The sequence below is a fragment of the Barbus barbus genome (assembly GCF_936440315.1).
Source record: "Barbus barbus genome assembly, chromosome: 6".
Taxonomy (NCBI): Eukaryota; Metazoa; Chordata; class Actinopteri; order Cypriniformes; family Cyprinidae; genus Barbus; species Barbus barbus.
Window position 1 is genome coordinate 29612799 of NC_136734.1, and position 24397 is coordinate 29637195.

At 39.2% G+C, this 24397-nt stretch overlaps 1 protein-coding gene across 4 annotated transcripts; it reads right to left on the reverse strand.

Annotated features, from left to right (window-relative positions):
* Positions 1-3809: 3809 nt before the first annotated feature.
* LOC306870604 (neuroligin-3-like) lies at positions 3810-23393 on the reverse strand (the record flags this gene model as incomplete). 4 transcript variants are annotated; one of them, XM_079417974.1, is made up of 7 exons in its annotated part: positions 3810-4757; positions 5925-6592; positions 7475-7599; positions 14713-14898; positions 16372-16527; positions 18842-18895; positions 22928-23393. In XM_079417974.1, the coding sequence occupies 7 exons, from the start codon at positions 23391-23393 to the stop codon at positions 3875-3877; spliced, it is 2538 nt and encodes an 845-aa protein (XP_079274100.1). In that variant the 3' UTR covers positions 3810-3874. The 4 variants fall into 4 exon arrangements, with proteins under 4 accessions (XP_079274100.1, XP_079274103.1, XP_079274102.1 ...); XM_079417977.1 differs by lacking the exon at positions 18842-18895 and having other exon boundaries at positions 22928-23300; XM_079417976.1 differs by lacking the exon at positions 18842-18895 and having other exon boundaries at positions 16372-16590; positions 22928-23300.
* Positions 23394-24397: the final 1004 nt, after the last annotated feature.

Sequence of the window (24397 nt, forward strand, 5' to 3'; positions counted from 1 at the left end):
TTAAAGACACAGCGCCTCTCTTTCACTGCAATGATAAATAAAGAGCAAGTCTGTTTGTGTGTGTTTCAAAGCAATGAACCCTAAATGTTCACATGCACATGCATTATAAAGATGAGCACATTGCCCAGAATGTTTGTGCACAAATGCTAGCACTTACATGTTTACTTAGCTATACAAATAGGGACACGCCATTGACTTCAAATAGTGTTTCTGCATACAGTTTGTTACAAATACTACAATGGTTAGACTTGTATTATTTATAACATTTATATTATAAATATTTTTTATCCCCTAACCCAACCCAACCCTAACCCTAAACCTACCCCTTACAGAAAACCTGTTTGCATTGTTACACTTTCAGATAAACATTATTTTCTATTTTCAATAATTTATTTCCATCGTGGGGACCGGCTACAATGTCAAAAATTTCAGGTTTTACTATCCTTGTGGGGACATTTGGTCCCCACAATGTAGCATAAACAATTCATTGACACAATTCTATCTTTAGCCCTTTGCCTTAACCTTAACTATCACAACTAAGTGTCTAATCCTAACCCTAAATTTAACCTAACCCTGTCGTTAATTAAATTATAACCTTGACCCTAACAAGTCTTAACCGTCAAACAACCCTTTAAAGGGGTGCCAGAAAGTAAGAACTGGCCCAAATCCCCTCACATTACCCTCTTGGTCCTCACTCCAGTGACTAAACCTCAAACTGGTTCTCACAAAGATAGTACAAGTACACTCACAGATTTTGAAGAACTGTGACCTTTAGAGTCAGATTGGGACATTCAATACAATGCTACAGTTGTGTCAGAAATAGGAACACACAGACAATTCACTCATTCTGTAACACACACACACACACACATTCTCTCACTCTCTTACACGTACACAATACTATTACAGTGATGAACACAATAGTGCTAATGTGTGGTTTGAAATAAATCTAAATATTTTTGTGTGCTCCTAAAAAAAAGAAAAATCCTACTCATTTTTGCCTTCTTTTCCAATATAAATAACTGATGATACACATACTTGAGAAGCAAACTCACTTGGCTATTAAGCCTTGTTTTCCAAATAACAAGTTATATTTTTCTTATCCCACTGGATATTTGTTGTTTTAATAAAGTCGTTTAATTTAGATTTTTTTTTCTGAAACAAGGCTCTTAAATCATTTTGCTTCTTAAATGTCTAGATTTAAGAATGTTTAGATATTGTTTATCACTGAAAAAAGACAAAATACTAAGAAAATAATTTGTGCAGTGTAATTTTAGTACATAAATACACACCGATGTAATTTACTCATTGCCTTTGTTGTGTTAGTGAAGAAATCTCACAGAGGTTTTTTTTTTTTTAAAGAGGTTGCCTCAACTGCAACTCTAAAGCTAACTCTCACACAAACCTGTTGATATCAGAAGATTTAAAGCAAAACAATTGTGACGCTGGACCACAAAACCAGTCATAAGGGTCAATTTTTTGGAAACTGAGATTTATACATTATCTGAATAAATAAGCTTTCCATTGATGTATGGTTTGTTAGGATAGGACAATATTTGGCTGAGATATAACTATTTGAAAATCTGGAATCTGAGGGTGCAAAAAAATCTAAATATTGAGAAAATGGCCTTTAAAGTTGTCCAAATAAAGTTCTTAGCAATGCATATCACTAATAAAACAAATAAGTTTTGATATATTTACAGTAGGAAATTCACAAAATATCTTCATGGAACATGGTCTTTACTTAATGTCCTAATGATTTTTGGCATAAATGAAAAATCAATAATTTTGACCCGTACAATGTATTTTGGCTATTGCTACAAATATACCCCAGCGACTTAAGACTGGTTTTGTGGTCCAGGGTCACATTTGGCAGATGTATGAGCATTTCAAATAATGAGGATCACTGGAATGTTTTTGCTTTTGACATTTTTCAAGACAAACAAATTTGATTTCAAAAGTGCAGTCAAACCTGGATTTGGAATAGCAAACACTATGGAAAAAAAAGAGAAGCCCAAGGGTAAGAAGATAGGCTAATAGATTTTTAATTTTGTGTGAAATATCCCCATACAAATATTTTGTTATAGACCCATTTAAATTTGTCCTGTAGCTCTAAAGTTTTCTCAGGTTCAGCTGCCAGGAAACACACAAACTGACACAATGGACCTTGAATGCTCTGCAAATAGGTTAAATGCAACACGCGTTTCTCATGAGATCGTGCCAAAAACTTCAGTCTGCAGACTCAAAATCAATCTTGATAAACGAGATTATTTACTGCAAATTTGAGGCAGAAATGTACAGGGTATAAAAGAACAGACTTCTGCAGGCCGCTGTACTGACAGACCTGGGCACACAGGTCACACAGGTCACCCTCATCCAGCAGAGACACACTTCTGCTTTCAGACTCCGACTCCAAGCGTTCATTTGCCATCCATCGTGTTTCCAGCCCAGTTTCAAGTCCAGATGAACTCAAATGGTTGTAAGTACTGCAAATTCTTTTTATAAAGCTGTTGAACTTTCACACAAACACGTTAACAGACAAACTTTCTGCTGGTTACCAAGGAAACTGTATGGCAAATTTGGCACAAAAATCATGACGGGTGGTCAGCATGGGTAACATGGAGAATCTAACCATCTGGCAGACAAAACCATGATTACGCGACCGTATCCCATGTGCAAACTCCATAGTAAACACGGTATTTTAGAACGACCTTCATCAGAGACGCCCTGTGTTCAGTACAAATCACCACATTCATGTTTTATAGAAAAGATTAACATCATAAGTTCTCAGCAAAGCCTGTATGTCCTATCACTGATAAATACAGAAAAAGAAACGCAATGCTTTCAAATTGAGTTCGAACATCTTCACAAAACATATCGAACAAACTCAGATAGCTACAATACAGATTTCAAATGATCGAAAAGCATTTTCACAAAATGATAACATTGAGCAAGACACAAATTATTTAAAGATGCTTAACTTGAAAACTGTACACATCCACTCATGAATAATCGTCGCACGCATTCTACTCTTTAAAATATGTTTGCGTAATCTACAACTAAATGAATAGATTATTATACCAAAAGTAAAATGCACAATGCACCCGTTCATAGAGAGAAAAGGGGGAAAAGAAAGAATGAAAGAGAGAGAGAAAGATAGAGAGATGTGGTATAAAATAGTACTTTTTTGTGATTATAAAGAAAGAAAGAAAAAAGTTTAGGATTCAAAATCAATCGGGCTTCGAATGACCTTCCTTGCTATGGATACAATCTGAGTTTAAAAACGATTAGAAATTATTTTTTTTTCTGACACATTCAAAAAAGCTGTCTGTACATTGACGTTAATATATGTTATACTGTACAATAGCCATTAATATGTTTGTTATTACAGGTTATTATTATTACATATCTTAGAATAAGTGCTTGTTTGGTTCGTAATGGTGAACCACTGATGGGACTCCAGCGTTCCCTACTGTTCTTGCGGATCAAACCACCTGCGGGGTTTTTAAGAGTCTTGCTGCACCACCTAGAGTAGCTACAACTGCTCCTTTCACCATCTTATTCCACAGAGAAGTTCCTTAACTGCTCATATAACGTGAAAGCTGACAAAAGTCAGATGCGTATGAAGCAGTGAGTTCATACTGAGCCGAACTGTTTATGTTAGTGTGCTGCGGTGACACTTCCTTCTGGTTTATACTGATGGACCGCACTGATTCATTCTAGGTGATTGTGCTCATGTTATGTATTGGGTTCACCTGCTATTATACTTTTGAATACTGGTGAACAGTTTGCACCTGTTTGATCTGGTTTACAGTAATAAGGGATTCGTGGAATGCGAGTGTTGCGTGTCGGCGTGTGGCGTTTCTGTTGCTTGTTATACACGTGTTGTGGAGTGCGGGTGAGGCAGGCTGGTGGAGTTGTATCCGTGTGTGAAAGTGTTGTAAGGGTGCATGCTGGGATACCCCATCAAAGAATTGGGCGACATGGTAATGGTGTTGGGCGTCATTGTAACACTATTGGGCGTCAAGGTGACCGTGTTGGGTGTCATAGAGCCGCTATTCGGTGTCATTGCGACAGAACTGGGCGTCATGAGCGGGATGTCATCCGGCGAGCGGCGGAGCGTGAGGGTGTAATCCCGCGGAGATGATGCCGGGGTCAGACGGAGAGGGTCGCACAGGGATCCCTCCTCTTGGTTACCTCCTGAAATGGAGGTGGGTGTGTAGCTGAGGTCATTGGGCGGAGTTTGGCGCTGGGGGGCAGCCTGAGGGGGCGTGTCCTGTCGGCTCCGTTTGTCCTTGCGGTAGTAGAGCGCAGCGAAGGCCAGGACATTGAGAAAGAGAAGCGAAGCTCCGACAGCGATCGTGACGCTCAGCTCTGTGGAGTAATCGCGTGGGTTTGCGATGACCAGCGGCCCACTGCGTGCTGTGGACTGGGGGGGCTGTTTACCAGGGGTACGAGCCTTGTTGCCCCCCGGGCGAGGTGTGGCACTGTGGGAAATGTGTGTGGTCAGAAGAGGTGGGACCCGTGTGGTGGTGGATGTGTAGTGGAACATGTCATGCAGGTTGTACAGGTGAGGTACCAGATGCTTCCAGAAGGCCACTTTAGTAGCTCGATAATGATCCCGAACACGAGGCTTCAGCCCAATATGCAGATATAGCTGATCATGAGGACTGTACTTGGCCCATGTCACTTCTTCAAAACGGTTTGCCTTGGTGTGGATGAACTTGGTGTCCTGAGGAACTGGCTTGTTCGGATCCCTAAAAAAAAATTAAGACACACATGCAAAAAAATAAAATAAGAGTTAATTAATTACATCTGAACTAAATAAACAGTGTTATTTTTTTTAACAAATTTGAAAATTTATTTAAATTCCCTCATGCCATATTAATTCTTTCTGTTCCTTCTTGCTTTGACTGAAATGGCATTTAATTTAGTCAAGCAAAATTAACATTTAAGCTGATGAAAGTATATCAAACTGTAACAGCAAACTTAGAAATAATTTTCAAACTTTTTGAAAAATGTACACTACTGGTCAAAAGGCTCAGTAAGATTTTTTAAAATAAATAAATATATATATTAATCAGAAAAGTGACAGTAAAGGCATTTATAATATTACAGAAGATTTATAATTCAAGTAAGTGCTGTTCTGTGGACATTTTTAATCAAAGTATCCTGGAAAAATGTATCATTATTTCCTCAGAAATATTAAGCACCACAACTGTAATAATAAGAAATGTTTCTTGAGCACCAAATCAATATATCAAAGTGACTGGAAGACTGGAATAATGGCAAATGAAAAATCAAAATTGACAGAAATAAATTACATTTTAAAACATTAAAATAGAAAACAATATTCATGATATTTAACAATATTAGTTTTTACTTTATTTTTTTGATCAAATAAATGCAGCCTAAAAGCGACGAGACTTATTTTTAAAAGATTTATGAATACATACAAAATGTAGTGAGCTAATATATTTGCATGTATGTGTTTAAGCAGATCATTTACAGGTGCACTGTTTATAATGCCTCTTTATTTCCAGCAGAGGGCACTGTTTCGTTGAGTTAAATGTTGATGCCCTGATTTACATTGAAATTTACTTACATCACTGCTCCTCCCACAATTTCTGCTATGCTCCCTGTGACCGACTTCAAGGTCACAGTGACTATTCACTAATTTATCAGTCACACCTGTTTTATCATTAACTGGAGGCTGGGCAGGATGGGAGCTACTTGTATTGTGACAAAATGCATTATTATGCATAATTAATTATGGCATTGCATAACTGATTATAGAGTGTCATAAATAAATAATATTTTAGTCCAGAGTGTCACTCATAATGTTTTGGTTTGTGTTGCTATTTTTCATATTGATTTGCAAAAATGCATCGCTTGTGCCATTTATAGAGTGTGTTCCAATTTACCCGGTCTTTGCAAAATTGGTCCAGTAGGTCATGACGACGGCACTCAGCATGATATCATTGCGGGAGAAGTTGCAGGGGAAGAGTTCCGTCGGACCAATAAGCGGGATGCCAAACACATAGGGCAGCTCATCGCCGTGTGCAGCGTCCGCCCATGGAGGCTTCATGGGGCTCTGGCAGTGATGATAGAATGCATAGAAGAAGGTCGGAGAACCGTAACGTGCATGCAGATCAGCCGTCACCACAGCTGGCTCCACCCACTGGTGATCCGTAAACATAGCCACAAGTGTTTTACGACGGGTTTCGGGATTGTCTCGATCGGCCCAGTCTGTGTACATGAACTTTATGGTTTCTCTGAGAGTGTCCTTCCCTTCTGGATAACCGTAGAGACCGTCTACAAAATCGGATACCGTGAAGTCGAAATCGGAGCCAGAAACCCCGCCCTCTTCTGGTTCCACCACGCCCTCTACAAAGCGGAATCCCTCCCCCTGGTTAACGCCCAACATGATGTCATAGTTAAGGAACTCGCCCTGCTCCATGAGCACTTCAGGGTCATCTGGGATGAGGTCACCGTCGATAACAGGGCCAAAGGCCACATGGAAGCGTGCTGGCTGAATTTCCTGCTCCACCAGTTCCCTGTAGCTACGCTTCTGCATGCAGAGGACCAGATCCTGCATAAAACACACACGCAACTGTTACATCTGCCTCCATGCCTACACTGGCTAAAACTGCAAGTCATAAATAGGTAGACACTAAAATTTTATTTAAAAATAAAATATTTTTTCTTAACCAAAACCTTATCCTAGGCAGGTGTGAGAAATTAAAAATGTATCTGCTCTAGTACTACTAAATTTGTGTTCATGACTGTATTCAATTTATATACTTCCATTCATATCTTTGCAAACACAGGAGAAGAGAAACACAGGCACATGCATAGAACTTGCTTTCTGCTTCATACGAAAGTTTACGTTTTGTGAACTCTAACCTGCAAGGAAATTTGACCAATCGAAGATTTAAATGTCACAGATTGATTTTTTTTAAATAAACGAATGCTTTTATTTAACAAGGATGCAATATATTTATCAAAAGTGACAGTGAAGACATTTATAATGTCACAAAATATTATTTTAAATGTCTCTTTTGAACTTTAATTTCATCAAAGAATCCTGATTGAAAAAAATGGTTTATCATAGGAATAAATTACATTTTAAAATATATTAAAATAGAAAACACTTATTTTAAAATGTAATATGACCCAAGATTACTGTTTTTACTTCTGTTTGATCAAATAAAAGGGAGCATAAGAGACTTCTTTCAAAACATCTTAAAAACAACGCCCCAAATTTCTGAACAGTATTTTCTCATTTTAAGTGTATTTATTGCAATCCTGTTTGTTGCAATGTCTGAAGAAATTTCACATACTCTACAACAAACAGCAACTGTATGGTGTCTTATGTGCATCTCACTTGACAAGGTTATACAAAAAAATACCCACAACAGCATTGTTTCTTTAATAACTCACAATACTCATAAAATTCCAAGAAACAGCTTACTTGTGTGTCAAGGACATTACAGCCAACGCGCTCCGCGAGGAGACGTGTGTATTTCACAGGCTGATAGTTCACTGACCAACTGGACAGCGCCGAGCCACTCTGAATGATGGCTCGGTGAAACAAACCTAAAGAGAGAGAACACAGAATGTCAGAAGAAAATAAAACAGTAAATGCCATGCCAATATTCCAGATCAGCAATTATATTAGTATTGTATCCTCAAAGGGCAGAGTTGCAGTATCTTCACCTGTCATGAAAAAAGGGTCCATCCACATCCTGGGCTTTCTAAGAGACTCCCTAATGTCTTCTCTATGTGACCCTCATGACCTGCAGCCAAATCATTATATATTTCTCATCCACCTCACTCTCAATTTTTAAATGAGATGCTTTTAAAATAGTGTCAGCACATGTTCCACAAACCTTGATCATGGGATTAAAGGGTACCTACTTTGCAAAATTCACTTTCACAGCATTTAAAAGCAACATTCAAGTAAGAAATGCCTTCTTATTGAAGTTATTCATTCCAGAGCAGTAAGTGATTTGTGTCATTTGTGATTTGGTGGTTTAGGTCATATTAACAGCGCAGACTGCAGTATAGGTACTGTATATTACGCTGTTGTCACTTAACACACAGATCTAATATAAATGTGATTTCATTCTGGCTGTTTCCTAAACAGACATAATCGACTGTGTTTTTGCAACTTATGTGATTTTAACATAAACATGTGGATTTGACATTTTAAGCGCAATAAGACAGGAAAGAGAACTTAGTTTAGAACTCACATGCTGTGTGACAGCAGCTTTCTGTCTTCGTGCTTCGTATGTTTACGCGCAGAAAAGCGTGTGCATGACAATGCATGATTTCAGACATGATAATCAAAACCAAACACATGTTTTTTAGCACTGTATCTGTGGTAGGGGTGGGCGGATCGATCCTAATATCGTTATCAACATTGGTATTGGTATCAGATTGATGCTAGTCTGATGAGATCGGTACTCTAGGTTAATTTTCTCTCCCCTACATTTAATACATTGCTTAATACATTACACAAAGAGTAGACATGTCTGTGTGCGGGTATATGCCGCTCTTTTCCTGTCTCGTATGTAAACATTGCTGCTCCTGCCCTGCTATGCTGTTTTATTGTCATGCCATCACGTGACTCATCGGCTCCAAGTGCAAGCGAATACTTCTGGCTACAGCGAGAGATGGAACAGAAGAAATTCGCTACTGTAGTAACACCACCACCAACTTATCCACCTTATTTTTCAATGCAGAAGTAAGCTTTTTCTGTGAGTGTGCGAGACTTCCGCTTCATTAGGGAAATAGTAGGGAAATAACGAGAAAAATAAAGTGCAATAAATGGTAAAATTGTTTGTGCTATCCACCATGTGTGTTTATAATTAAGACAAAACATTAAAACAATATGGTAAGAAACACCAGTTTGCAATATCAAGCAGCAAAACTAGCTGTTTTCTACAGCTAAAAATTGCTGAAAGCAGATGAGACTGGAAGCCAGACCCATTCAATTTACAGAAATTGGCCTTTTTTATACAGGATCTCTGTCTTCAAACATTAAGTCACATTAAGTGTTTTTTTTGTTTTGTTTTTTTACAATGGTTTTTTATCAGAGGAAAACACTTAACATGCATGCACTTTGCGTTCAGATCCTGGGCTGCTTGCCTGCATATAGTTTACATCATCAGTATACATTTTTGGCCTTTTAATATTACTTAATGCATAAAGCCACGTTAAGTTTTTTTTTTCTTTATAACTCTTTTCTATGGGAGGAAAATGCTTAACATGAAACTTTACGCATTGCTTTCATAGTCTGGGCTCCTCTGCTTGCAAACTCCTTTAAAAAAAGGCAAAGAATATCCACATAGCTTTAAGGTGAATGTAATATTTTAGTCATATCAACATTAGTTTTTGCTAATTTTCAAAGTGTAATTGGTCATATAAATGTATGTTTTTAAAAGGAAAAAGTATCAGTATCGGCGATACTGGCCCTGTATTTACTTGGTACCGGATCAATACCAAGCTTTTCAGTATCACTCCTAATCTGAGGTACCAGCTGCAAAGGCATCCCTATTCTGGAGGCAGCTCATTTGCATTTAAAGAGACATGCACAAAAACAGCGTGTTTCTGCTTCCACTCAAAACAAGGCATTTTCAAAATTATATAATAAATTATCTGTGGGGCATTTGAGCTGAAAATTCACAGACACATTCAGACTTATTGCATCTTGTAATAAGGGGCATAATATGAAAAAGCATTTCAGTTTCTATTTCTTTAAAGCATTTCAGTTCTACCATAGCAAACTACTCTACAAGGGAACAGTGGAGAAACAACTTCAACAGCTACATCCTACTGGGATGCCCTACTGGGTGTAAAACATGCCCACCACCCACCAGATGGAAGCTGAATTTTTCATGAATTTCAGGAGGTGAAACTCTATTATCAGCTATTATCAAACTAAATACAAAAAGTCCTAGATTAGGGTTTTTCATATTTTTTGCCAATGACCCAAATATATATATATATTATATATACACACATACATTTAGTGCCTAATGTGCAATCTTTGCACATTGGAAACTGAATTTCCAAATAAAATTTTATTTTATTCAATCCAAAGAACAGAATCCACATCCATATGCAGATTTATCCTTGTCTGCAGAATAGCTTTTCTAGTGAACAGTAAAATTGATTTTTAATTGTTTCAAGTCATACTGTATATTTCACTCCGCCTGGAACAGTGAGAATAATTTTAAGAGAGCTTAAATCCTAATGACTTAGTATCAGCATATTTCAGAAACCACAGACAGCAGAGCTAAAAAGATTAGGAGGGGAAAGGGAACTCTGAGGCTCGAGGAAGAGGATGTAGCTTGAGTCCAATCATTTTGAACATCCACATAAATGATACAACAACAGTGGCGGTGCAGTCCGCCAACCCTGACCTCACTCTATACACACTGAAATCAAATGTCTGCTCAACAGGGATGACCTGGTTCTGCAGTCCACTCAAAAAAGGAATGTAGCAGAGATGCTCCCTGCTGGAGCGGTAATTGCAAAAATTGATACTGACAGTCTATTTGGACAAAACCAGAGCTATGGTTTTCCATAAGAAACAGGTTTTCTGGGAAATGGATAGCAGTTGTGGTGGCGGTACAACACACAACCACCTAGAATCTTACTATTTAAATAAGTGCACCTGGGTTTTATTGTGGGTGTAAATGCATTCGGTTAGAAAGAGCTATAAATTTATAAGGCATGGACAAAATCACGGTTTTCTAAAATATATGTACCAGCAAATGCATGAATAAAATGGATCATCTGATCATAAAACTATCATATGGATATGAAATAGAGGGACCAGCTGCAAATTTTAAATATTGACATAAAGAGGGAGAAACACAAAGACAAAGGGAAAGAGATGTTATCAATACTGTACAGTGAAGCAAAACAATGATGTAGGATCAATATCCCTGCAGGTGTGTGTGTGTGATTGACTATGATCTCTTTGAAACACACTTTGCACACACGCCTTGCAGTGACAGACACACCTACAAACACTCAAGGCCCACAACAGAGGGATAAGGCTGATGAGGCAAGAGACGAGTTACCATGGTTACAGCAGAGATTACCGTGGTAACGGAAACTGGGATGTGACAGTGGTCATGGTTGCAGAGGCAGCTGTCTCAGCAGTTACGCACTGCAAAAATACACTGTATGTGCGTTACAGAGACACACCTTTAATTGACTACCATAAGGTGTTACAATAGGAGGTATAATTAAATAAGTGCAATTATAGAAAATTACTTAATTACCAGTGAGCAGGGATTTTTTTTTTTATTTGTATTTTCAAATAATTAATTCATTATGACTGCATAATTAATATTTTCAGTATGGTTTTATCAAAGTGCACTCACTGTAGGTCTGGACGATATGGCCAAAATTTATATCACAATGTATTTCTTAATTTCGGTCAATACGATATAATTCCGATATCGATATGAACTCTATTTTAAAAAAGCCTCATAAAAACTGCTAAGAATGGCCACAACAGATGTCTGTACCTACAAACTTATGAAAAATTAATTTTCCAAGTCTACGAAACCTCCTCCTATAAAACTATATATTTTATAAAAAATAAATAATGTTCACATTTTATTTGTATTTAGCCTTCAAACAAACAAGAAATGTGAAATCACTGTCAAATAAACATCTCAGACTCACCTTATTAATATTAATATCTAACTTCAAACTATAGGCTAACATACATTACCAGTACGATTTATGTTTTTTAAATAATTCTCTTCAGCTCACCAAGCCTGCATTTATTTTATCCAAAATACAGCAAAAACATTTTGAAACACTTTTGCTATTTAAAATAAATGTAATTTATTCCTGCTGAATTTTTAGCATCATTACTTCAGTCACATGAGAAATCATTCTAATATTCTGATATACTGCTGAAAAAACATTTATAATATTCTTGAAAACAGCTAAGTAGAATGTTTTCAGGTTTCTTTGATGAAAAGGAAGTTCAGAAAAACAGCATTTATCTGAAATACAAATCTTCTATAACCTTATAAATGTCTTTATCAATCACTTTTGATCAATTTAAAGCATCCTTGCTAAATAAAAGTATTAATTTCTATCATTTCTTTCCAAAAAAAAAAAAAAAAAAAAAAAAATTAATTATACTGACTCCAAGGTTTTGAATAGAATAGTGTATAAATGTAACAAAAGCTTTTTACTTCAGATAAATGCTGATCTTTGGGTCTTTCTATTCAAAGAATCCTGAAAAATATGTACTCAACTGTTTTAAATATTGATCATCAGCAAATCAGCATATTAGAGTGATTTCTGAAGGATCATGTGACACTGAAGACGGGAGTAATGATGCTGAAAATTCAGCTTTGATTACAGGAATAAATTACATCTTAAAATATATTCAAACAGAAAACAGTTATTTTAAATAGTAAAAATATTTCACAATTTTACTGTTTTTGCTGTACTTTGGATCAAATAAATGCAGGCTTGATAAACAGATGAGAATTCTTAAAAACAAAAAAAACGTTAAAACCTTACTGTTCTTATAGATTGAAACAAATGTGCTTCAGCCAGGATAAAGAGTATGAATAGTGCTCTGAGTTGCTGCAGAAAACAAAACTAAAACTGAGCAACAACAAAAGCATGTTGCTTGAGGCGGGCTTATTCTTGAAAATGCAATCTTATTGTCTGCCAGCAGGAGGCGCTGTGAGAGCGGCAGAACTAGCGGTTTCCCCGGTAACGGCTGTAATCAAAGCAGCTCCGCTAATGAACATCAGATCAAATGAAAATGTCATCGAAACTTTTCTGAAGACAGTCGGTTCCCTTCAAAGATACATTCATATAATACACCCGCGACGCGTTTTGATTTTGAAACGTGTAGTGCTCATGTTTATTCAACAAAGTCTAACGCCACAAATAAATCAATGTACAAGTGCATCTCAATAAATTAGAATGTCGTGAAAAAGTTCTTTTTTTTTCTTGTAAGTTATTTCAAAAAGTGAAGCTTTCATATATTTTAGATTCATTGCACGTAAGGTAAAACATTTCAAAAGTTTTTTGTTTTAATTTTGATGATTAGTGAAAGTCAAAAATCAGTATCTCAAAATATTACAATATTTACATTTGAGTTTCAATTAATGACCATCCCTACAGTATAAATTCCAGGTATCGCTTATTCTTTGAAACCACAATAATGGAGAAGACTGCTGACTTGGCAATGATCCAGAAGACAAACATTGACGCCCTCCACAAAGAGGGTGCGTCACAGAGGGTCATTACTGAAAGGTGTGGCTGTTTACAGAGTGCTGTATCAAAGCATATTAAATGCAAAGTTGACTGGAAGGAAGAATTTGGGTAGGAAAAGCTGCACAAGCAACAGGGATGACTGCAAGCTTGAGAATACTGTCAAGCAAAGCTGATTCAAACACTTGTGAGAGTCACCACGCTCAGACGTCTTCAGGAAAAGGGCTACCAAGCCACTTCTAAAACAGAAACATCGCCAGAGGCATCTTACCTGGGCTACGGAGAAAAAGAACTGGACTGTTGCTCAGTGGTCCATAGTCCTCTTGTCAGATGAAAGTATATTTTGCATTTCATTTGGAAATCAAGGTCTCAGAGTCTGGAGGAAGAGTGGAGAGGCACAGAATCCATGTTGCTTGAAGTCCAGTGTGAAGTTTCCACAGTGAGTGATGATTTGGGCTGCCATGTCATCTGCTGGTGTTGGTCCACTGTGATTTCTGAAGTCCACAGTCAACGCAGCCATCTACCAGGACATTTTAGAGCACTTCATGCCTCCTTCTGCTGACAAGCTTTATGGAGACGCTGATTTCATTTTCCAGCAGGACTTGGCACCTGCCCACACTGCCAAAGGTACCAAAAGCTGGTTCAATGACCATGGTGTTACTGTGCTTGATTGGCCAGCAACTCGCCTGACCTGAAGCCCATAGAGAATCTACGGGGTATTGTCAAGAGGAAAATGAGAGACACCAGACCCAACAATGCAGATGACCTGAAGGCCGTTGTCAAAGCAACCTGGGCTTCTATACCACCTCAGCAGTGCCACAGACTGATCGACTCCATGCCACGCCGAATTGAGGCAGTAATTAAAGCAAAAGGAGCCCCTACCAAGTATTGAGTACATATACAGTAAATGAACATACTTTCCCGAAGGCCAACAATTCACTAAAAATGTTTTTTTATTGGTCTTATAAAGTATTCTAATTTGTTGAGATAGTGAATTGGTGGGTTTTTGTTAAATGTGAGCCTAAATCATCACAACAGAACCAAAGACTTAAACTACTTCAGTCTGTGTGCATTGAATTTATTTAAATACACAAGTTTCACAATTTGAGTTGAATTACTGAAATAAATGAACTTTTCCAAGACATTCTAATTTATTGAGATGCACCTGTATGAGAAACACTGGTAATGTATATCGAAATATCGGAAATGTGTTTAAAAATCATATCACCGTTATTGAAAAAAAATTATAGCGCGATACATATTGATATTGAATTATTGTCCAGCCCTAACTCACTGTCATGTCCCTCTATTTCAACGCATTTCATGATCTGCATAAAAATGCTCGGAACAGCACTGAAGAGAACATCACTGCATCTGTGACATCATATGTTTATATGGTGAATTAATCATTAATATTATTTGAGGTGTGTGAATGCTAACCTTCAGAATGGTGTGAAAGAGTGAGCAAACTGACGCAGGACGCTCCGATTCCTGAGCCAAACACAGTCACGCGGCCCGGATCACCGCCGAAATATCCAATATTCTTGTTGATCCAGCGGAGAGCTTGAATCTGATCCAAGAGACCATAATTCCCTTTAGCGGCCTGGTCACCTGTGCTTAAAAACCCTGAAAGAAAGACACAGGACAGAAAGATTTGACAAAAATGTTCTGGCTACTCATCAATGCTCTTGAGAGTGAAACTTTCAAGAAAATTTACTGCAGTTTAAAGAAACAGAACCACTCATGAGATTGTGGGTATCATTTTTTTTTTTTTGTAATGATGCATAACAAATCGTTGAACCCTTAAGTAAATATTCCCTCACAACTTCATGAAAATGGCTGGAAATCTCAGGAAAATACTGTAGCTGTAGCTTTATATCAAAAGAAAGCTGTTCATTACAAATTCTCATTATTTCAGTGGCATTTGCTCAGTTTTACTACGTATAGGGCATATTGGCTCTGGGGGTAACCACGTTAACTGCTGTATTTCTGCTGTTCGATTAGTGCCACCTGCTGTCAGAGAATAAACTTGCATTTTTATTCAGCCCATCTGCTGATTTTGTTCCGAGCAATGTGAAAATCAGACCAACACACAGTGCTATCAAATTTAACTGGCCTCTGACATGAAAGAAAACAAATATATAAATATACACTATATATATGGTTTATAAATACCATCATTTCAACATCATCTTTATACGATCCATCATTTACCCTTATTTTACTCCTCTTCTTTACACCAGACTGACAGTGCCGCGCCGCTTTAAGATGAGGGGCTTGCATAATTTGCGGGGGCCTACGCAACTTGCATAGTAAGCGTATGGGGCTGATGGGCTCTGTGAAGGTTTGACATGTACCAACAGGGGCAAACTGGGCCATGCTAACAAGCCAAAACTAGACCAATCAAAACTAGACACTTGTAAAATTTGGTACATATTTGTGCAACAGGTACAAAAAAAGCTTTGACGAGTTTATCTAACTGTAGTAAAGTCAGGCACAGGGAAAATCATTTTTGAGTATTTCAAACATACAGTACATTTATTTCATTCAGTGGTTATATTGCAACTGACAAGCCATCAGTGATGGTAAACATAAGGTGATGCAGTTTGTTCTCGATCAGAGATGACTGTTGTTTTATAGGGTTCAGCTTTGCTGTTTTATCAGAGCATTTTTCAGAGCTTCTTCATCTCCTAAAGATGGAAGCATTCCTCAATTCCTCTCTCTTTCTTTCATCGTAGGTGATTTTGCCTGATAACATTCGAGAAGGAACGCTGCGTTGTTTTGATATCACTGAGATTAAACAGAATCAGAGCTCTTTTGAAAAGCAGCACACTTACAGCACTCTCTCTGAATGTGGCTGTAATGGACAGATCTGCTCCCCAAAGCATTTATAAAACATTATTGAGGTCTTCTAAAGACTTGGTTGCTTTTATAATGGCTGACATGTTGCATTTGGAGTCACAGTATCTTTCCTTGTGCGTTGATCTTTCCTCCAAAACAGAACAAATGCTGCACTTGTTAATATTCATAAATCTCTTATATTTAAGTTTGATAAACCAAATTTAATTGCAGAAAAACCCTTTCTCTTATGGTACGTACCTAATATCCCCACCCTGTAGTTGAGGGTTATGACGATGACATTGCCATAGCTGGCCAGGACACTACCGTCCATAATGTTCCCCGTGCCCTCCATGTACGAACCACCATGAATAAACAGCATCACAGGACGTGGGTCATCTCGAGAATCCCTTAGCCCTGCATTCACACACACACACACACACACACACATGCAGAAGTGCACAAAAAACATGAGGCTCTCTGCCTTCTGAAATGTTTTTCACAGCTGTTCAAAATCTCCACAGAGATCTGCACCACTGACAGACTTCAGCTTTAAATAATCTATTTAACTCCTCGTCACTGAGAACACAAGTGACTAAAAATAACAACGTAAACCAGCCTCCGAGACTTCCTTTAAATTACTCAATTTCTCTGAGTTTCATTTATTATAATGATTATAGTCATCATCTCATGGTGAAGTGTTGTCTTCAAATGCAACGTTCACAAATAACAGAGTAGGCAAGTGAATAATGTCTATTCATCAGATGGATTTGCAAATGATTATAAGCTTGAGTTACTGCTTAAACTTAAAGAAAAAGCATCTAAATGTAGTTATGGGACTGCATTTGAAATATACAGTATATAAAATAACTACATTTACAGTAGTAGTGGTTGATAATCAGTGTTGGGAAGGTTACTTTGGAAATGTAATAGGTTGCAGATTACAAGTTACCCTGTTTAAAATGTAATAAGTAGCGTAACAGTTGCTAGCAAGTGGCAAGTTCAAACTAGATGGACATTTAAGGGATACGGTGCAGTCATACTACTTTTATTACACAACATTTCACCACACAAATAATTAAGTACTAGTACTTACAGTACTAGTTTGTTGGTTATCTTATAATCCATTAAAACAAATTGGCAGCAGCTGCGTTTGTATGAAACGAGAGAGCGAGTCCACTATACCAGGATGACAGAATTAAGAAATTGTACACATAATGTTGAATTGAGTTTTAATATTTTATTAGCTAACCAAACGCAAAGCTTCCACAAAAAACAAAACAGTTCCTAGCAAGTGTATAGCACTGACTTAAGTTACCCATATGAATCTGTGTTATTAGCTTTTACCAGTTTTATCGGGGAATAACATACCTTGGAATGTCACGACTGACCAATCAGAATCAAGCATTCAACAGAGCCGTGTAGTAATTTAATCTAAAGCACAGCCACCACAAATTCAGACTTAAAGGGTTACTCCACCCTAAAATGACCACCATGTTGTTCCAAACCCATAAAGGTTTCGTACAATTTAAGATATTTTGGATTAAAACCGGGAGGCTTGTGACTGTCCCATTGACTGACCCAAGTGACGAGAATACTTTTTGTACGTAAAGAAAATAAAAATAACGACATTTATTCAACAATTCGTCTCCTTTCTGTCTCTATGCATCAACGTAGCGCCATTTTAGAGATTATCCACTGGACGCAAACTGCGTACGCTCTTCTGATACAGAAGAGCGTACAGAAGAGCTGATACAGTATTCTCGTCACTTCATAAAATCCAGATTGAACCACTGATGGCAGATGGAGTATCCTGATGATGCTCTTCATACTTTTCTGTGCCTTGACAGTGAGAGTTACTGGGCAGTCAATGGGACAGTCACAAGCCTCCCTGTTTTCATCTAAAATATCTTAAATTGTGTTCCAAAGAAGCTTTTACAGGTTTGGATCGGCATGGGGGTAAGTGATTAATGACAAAATTTTCATTTTGGGGTGGAGTAACCATTTAACAACTCATTTACTTTGAGATCATTCTGAGGTTAAATACAGATTTAAAATCATAACAAGAAATAGTTCAATAGCTATGGTACTGGTTTTGAAATCAAATGTTTGCATAGTTTGCAAGAAACACTGGCATCAAACAATGCCTTGGAAAAAACAATTAATCTTAAAAAATATGTATAATATGCGTATGCATAAACCCAAATAGAAAATAAAACAGTTATTGAATAAGCATGTGTCCTATTCTGCCCTAAACTCCTGAAACATTGGTGTCTCATTTTAGAGCAGTCAATGCAATTTATTAAAGAAGTCAATTAAATCTGCATGGGGTGTGAAATTATTCAGATGTAACCCCCTTTGTAATCATTACAATTTTCAGAAATAAAATTTTCAGTAATTTTTTCTCAGTAACTGTAACTAATTACAATTAAATTTATTTTGTAATTAAATTACGTAATTCCGTTACATGTAACTAGTTACTCCCTAACACTGTTGATAATATGGGCTTTTCATCACACTGACGCTGATATCTAGAAAACCATCCAAAACCATCCTAAGATGCAGGGCAAACAGGCTGGACCACCTTATAAAATCATCCTGAAAATGATGCAACATTGTGTAAATATCATCCAGATTATTCTCTCTTGCATTAACCACGACGGGATAAAAAATGAATAGGAAAAACATTAAAAATGAATTCATCTGAAAGAATGATGAAAACAGGATATACCATCATCCTCTGAGCGCTCTGTGTCAGCTGACATGTCACCCGTTCTCTTTGTACCTAGAGAGAGAGGGATGATAAATTAGAAGAGCAGAAAGTAGACCGCAGAGAAACATGTGGGTGTGTTTGTGTGTGTTGGGGATTGTGTGTAAGTGCAGGATATATAAAAGCTCAGTGGACTCCTCTCTAAATTACTGTGTGATACCAACAGGAGTTCACTTTCCCACTCCAAACCCTGCAATAATAAAGCTTTCAGCATTTTACCAGGAGCAATTCACTATTTCCTTTAAATGAGGCCAAAACAGTGCTCTCAACGTTCACTCTAGTGGACACAGATGCCGCTTCGGTTCAACTTAAAGACTGCAAGGACAGCACACAGTTGAATCTGGCCATGGTCACTGAACTTGACTTCAGAGAAGCTTCTGATGTTGCTTAGAAATGCTGAGAAACACGGCAACTGAGAGGATGTGTGGGAGACTGTAGTGTTTACAGAGCTCCAGTGGAATATTTTTCATTTTATTTTTGACATCCAACATTACAACCAAAATTCTGTCTTGGTGCGTTATGTGTTGCAGTGCTGGGTAAGATTTGAAACTGAAGCTTGCCAAGTTTCAGACTACTATTGATCTATATTGATTTTTGTTTTTTTAAGAAATAAGTACTTTTATTCATCAAATATGCATTCAAATATTAAAAGTGACAGTAAAGACATGCATTGTTACAAAAGAGTTGTATTTAAAGTAAATAAAAGTTCTTGAATATTATATTTGTCAAAAATCTTAATAAAAATGGTGCTATATAGTACTAAAAGTGGTTCTTTTGCTCGTAATCATAGGGGAACCACTTTTGGTGGCACTAAATCTGGGTGCTTCAGTGGTTCTTTGGCATGACTGGGGGGCTATATATCACCGCTACTATTCACAGAACCTGTTAAGCTCCTGTATGGTTCTTCAGTGGTTCTTCTGGGTGATTAAGGTTCTATATAGCACCACTGCCATACAAAGAACCTGTTAAGCCCCTTTAAAGGTTCTTTACGAGCCAAAGAACCACTGTTGGTGCTGTTTAGCATCCTTTTTGTTGAAGAAATACAATGCAATATGGCACCTCTTATGGTTCTACATAGCACCATTTGACAAAGGTGCTGTAAAGCCCCTTTAAAGATATGGTGCTATATAGCATCAAAAGTGGTTCCCCTATGATTACGAGCCAAGAACCACTTTTAGTGCTATATAGCACCATTTTTTTAGAGTGTAGTAACAATTCTTTTTATAATAACACAAAAGATTTCTTGAGCACCAAATAAGCACATCAGAATGTTTTCAAGATGAAATGCATTGCTGTCACAGGAAGAAATTATTGTTTTAAATTGTGCACTGTGTACTAATGTGAACATTTTTACACAAAGTTTAACTATTAACAGAGTTTAAATGCTGCAAGAATATGTTGAGCATTCCTAGTTCATGTTAGTTTATGCATTTGTTATGCATAACAGATGAGAACTTATTGTAGCGATACCCAAGTTACTAAAAAAGTAACTAACAAAACATTGCTAGATTTTTATTTTACATAAGCAAGTGTTACGGATGCTGTGCGGAACAAGGAGCGCACGACGAGAATAGACAATAACACTTTCTTTTACTCAAGAATCCAGGAGCAGAATACATTCAAGGGAGTGCACACACATCAATAATAGAGACAATAACCGACAATCAGACATACTAACACAGGAACTTATAAAGGGACAGATAACGAGGATGGACAGGTGCACACAATGACTAATTAAACTGAACTAGGACACAGGAGAAAACAGAAAACCCGACATGGAACAGTCACAAAAAAACCCAACATGTAACATATCGCCCCCTCCCCGCAAGGCGTGGCCTCACGCCGTACCGTAACAACTGAGGAGGGCGGGTGGGGGTTCTGGAGGAGGATGTGGAACAGGAGGGTGACGGAGACAAGACATGGAGTCCAAACAATAAGTCCATGGGGGAGTGGAGGGTGGGAGGAGCCAAGGGGGAGCCAGGAACAGGAGGAGCCAGATGACGACCCAGGCCACAGTCAGGATGGTGGTCCACGGGGGAGCCGACGGAGGGAGGAGCCATGGTGGAGGAGTGACCGCCGACTCCATGGGACCGACCCACGGCGGCGGAGCAGGTGGAGGTGGAGCCCGAGGTGGAGACGGAGAGCCGAAGAGCCAGGGTGACGCCGAAGATCCGGAGGTCCAAGGCGGAGCAGATGTCTTCGGCGACCTCGGCGCAGGCGGAGATCCGGAAGGCCGCGGCGGAGCCGGAGCGACAGAGGACATAGGTGGAGCAGGAGGGAAGGAGGAGCCCAACGGAGCCGGAGGGACGAAGGGACGGGGCGCAGCCCAAGGAGAGTAGTCCTGAGGTGCAGGTAGGGGGACGACTGACCAATGCGGAGCCGGAAGGACGAGGGAGCCCGGTGGAGCTGGTGGACAGACGGGATCCGGTGGAGCCGAGGGAGCTTGAAGGCATGGTGGAGCCGCAGGGTCGCCGGACTGAGGCGGAGTCTGGGTCTCGGAGGCTGAGGGCGGAGACGAGGGATCCTCCAGACTCAACGCCAACAGAGCTGGAGGTCGGCAGACCCGCGGCGAGCCCACGCCACAGATGGTGTGCTGAGGGTGAGCAGAGGGGCTGACGAACTCCAGTGATGAGGGTGTTGGAGTAGGAACTAGATCAATGAGAGGCGGTGGGAGAGGGAGGTCGGGTGGGATAATTTCCCAGAAGTTCAATACAGGAACTGGCTTAAGGATGATCGTGTCAGAGTGGAAGTCAATGAGGTTACCCAGGTCCAGTTCATGCTCACCCTCAGCGGTGGCGCCGTGGGCGGGGCGCTCCATAGCCCCCGCGATCTCCACAACTTTCTCCACCGTCGGATGCACTGCCGGCTCTCGCACCTGGTCAGACGTTTGGGGCTCGGGCTCCGGGACGATCGGCAGCTCTGTCGCTCCTGATGGCGATGGCTCAACGACCGCGGCAGGCTCTGGCTCTCCGTCTGCGGTGGGCTCGGGCAGCTCCGCGCTGCGGGGTGGTAGTGGACTGGGCGCTGGGTCCCGAGTGGGGCTGGTGTCATTCTCTGCGAGGTCCACGGTGAGTTGCGATTTGCAAGACACCAGCACCCACTCGATAAAGGCGGCGAGGCTCTCTCGAGGACCGTCCCCGGACAACTGCCCACGTGTGGTGTTGTTCAGTCCAGCTTCGTAGAACGAGCAGAGGCAGTAGTCCGGGAAGTGTGTTAAATTGGCCAGGAACAAAAAATCCTCTGTGTGGTCCTCGAGAGAGCGATCCCCCTGTTCCAACAGGAGGACGAGGACACCGGGATCCATAATAAAAAATAAAAAACTTGGCAAAAACCGGGAAAATAAAACGGGGGAAAAACGCCGCAAACTTGCTGTTTTGGTCGGTTATTATGTTACGGATGCTGTGCGGAACAAGGAGCGCACGACGAGAATAGACAATAACACTTTCTTTTACTCAAGAATCCAGGAGCAGAATACATTCAAGGGAGTGCACACACATCAATAATAGAGACAATAACCGACAATCAGACATACTAACACAGGAACTTATAAAGGGACAGATAACGAGGATGGACAGGTGCACACAATGACTAATTAAACTGAACTAGGACACAGGGGAAAACAGAAAACCCGACATGGAACAGTCACAAAAAAACCCAACATGTAACAGCAAGAGGATATTTTAAAGAAATCTACACTAAAAACAACAAAAAGCTACAATATATCCTAACTTCTAGAAACGTGACAGCTTTTAAATAAATATTCTGCAATAAAAAGATCTAAAATGCAACACAGGAAATGAACTGGTGATCTGTTCAGTTGCATGAACTGTCTGAATGAACAGATTGCCTCGAAGGAATATTGCAATAAACAAACTTTGATATTCTAAAAACAATTAAAGTATTATTAAAATAGAAAAAATAGCTCCTTACAAACCCTCAAGTGGTGAGAAAAAAACCCTTAGCATATTTACAGTAAGAAACCATTGGAGTAACCAAGAACCAAAACCAGTGGTGTTCTGTGTGTATGCAGCTTGCATTTGTACTCACCGCTTTGTGTGGGTACGTATATATTAAGGTACAGGCAGTCCTCACTCTGCTCCTGCAGGTACGTAGCGACCGTGTCAAGGTTGTAGGTGGCCCAGACAGGCATCATGATGTCGGGCACTGCGTTGCGAACGGTCTGCGGGCAGACGGGAGAGAAGCGGGTGGCGTTCCGTACGCCGGACCAGGCCGATGGAGCATCAGGCGGCATAAAGCGCTTCTCTCCTACAGGTGGGGCAGCGTAAGACACACCCAGGTACTGATCCACAGGACCCAGACCCTCCGTAGCAACAGCCACCCGCATCCCCCTTAGTCTGCCAAGTGCTGTGTTCACTGTGGGCTGGTAGGTCAGTGTTGTTGCCATGGAGACTGACCACATCAACCAAACAAGAAGCCAACACAGTGCAAAGTTCAGAGGTCGGCGGAGCAGGTGGGTAAGCGGCAGGTAAGTTGCTGACTGTACGTGCCACATGGTCCCTCTTAACAGCACACACGTTCACACTGATAAATATCTGTCTGTAGCTCAATGACGCTCTCTGCTTTGACACAATCACACTCTAGCGCTCAAATACAAACACGTGCCACACACTCAGGCAGATCCAGTGGGCATCTCCGCAGCCAGGTGTGCACCACCAAATGCTCCATATCGGTTGATGATTTCAGCAGGTGAAGCTGTTCATTTTTCCAGCATGCAGATCCTTTCAGCACAAACCTGAAAAAACACACAAACAGGATGTAAGAGCCCAAACCTCTCAACACTAGACATGTACACATTCGGTCAGAATAAGAACCATATTACTAATCCCTCAGAAAACACATCATACAAAAAGAGGTCCCAAAAAGAGACACCTAATGTGTCAAACTTAAAACGCATGAATGGCATAGCGTTAGATAAATGAATAACAATCCAAGTGTCATTTATTTTAAGGAAGGCAATGCAAGTGCACTTTTTAAGCATAAAAATAATTTTAAATTAACTTTACAATGCAAAACCATGTAAACTAAACAAAAACATTATAAAACGATAGGTATTATTTTCTAAATGTATTTGGCCTTTTTGGTTGTCAAACATCAGTGGAACCAACACATTCTCATGGCAATTTGTAACTATTTTACACTATGTCAAATTGGAGGCTAATTCTAATGTCTATTGGAACTTCAAAAAAACAAACAAAACAACACATGCTTTCATTGTACAAATTCAAAATTGCCACCTTGTAAATTTTGCATGAGATTGGGTTTGTGGAACATAATCATAGTTATTATGATAAATGACAGCTGAGTGAATGTGGGGGAAACTGACTCCATATAGAGTATCTACAAAAATTTACCTTGTGTTGGTTCCAAAAATATAAAAAATGTCAAGAATGGCAAAAAATCTTTAGAGCATTTTGAAGGAAATTAATACTTTTATTCAGAAAAAAAAGTAATTGGTCAAAAGTGAAAGAAAATACATTTTTTACAGCATATGTTTGT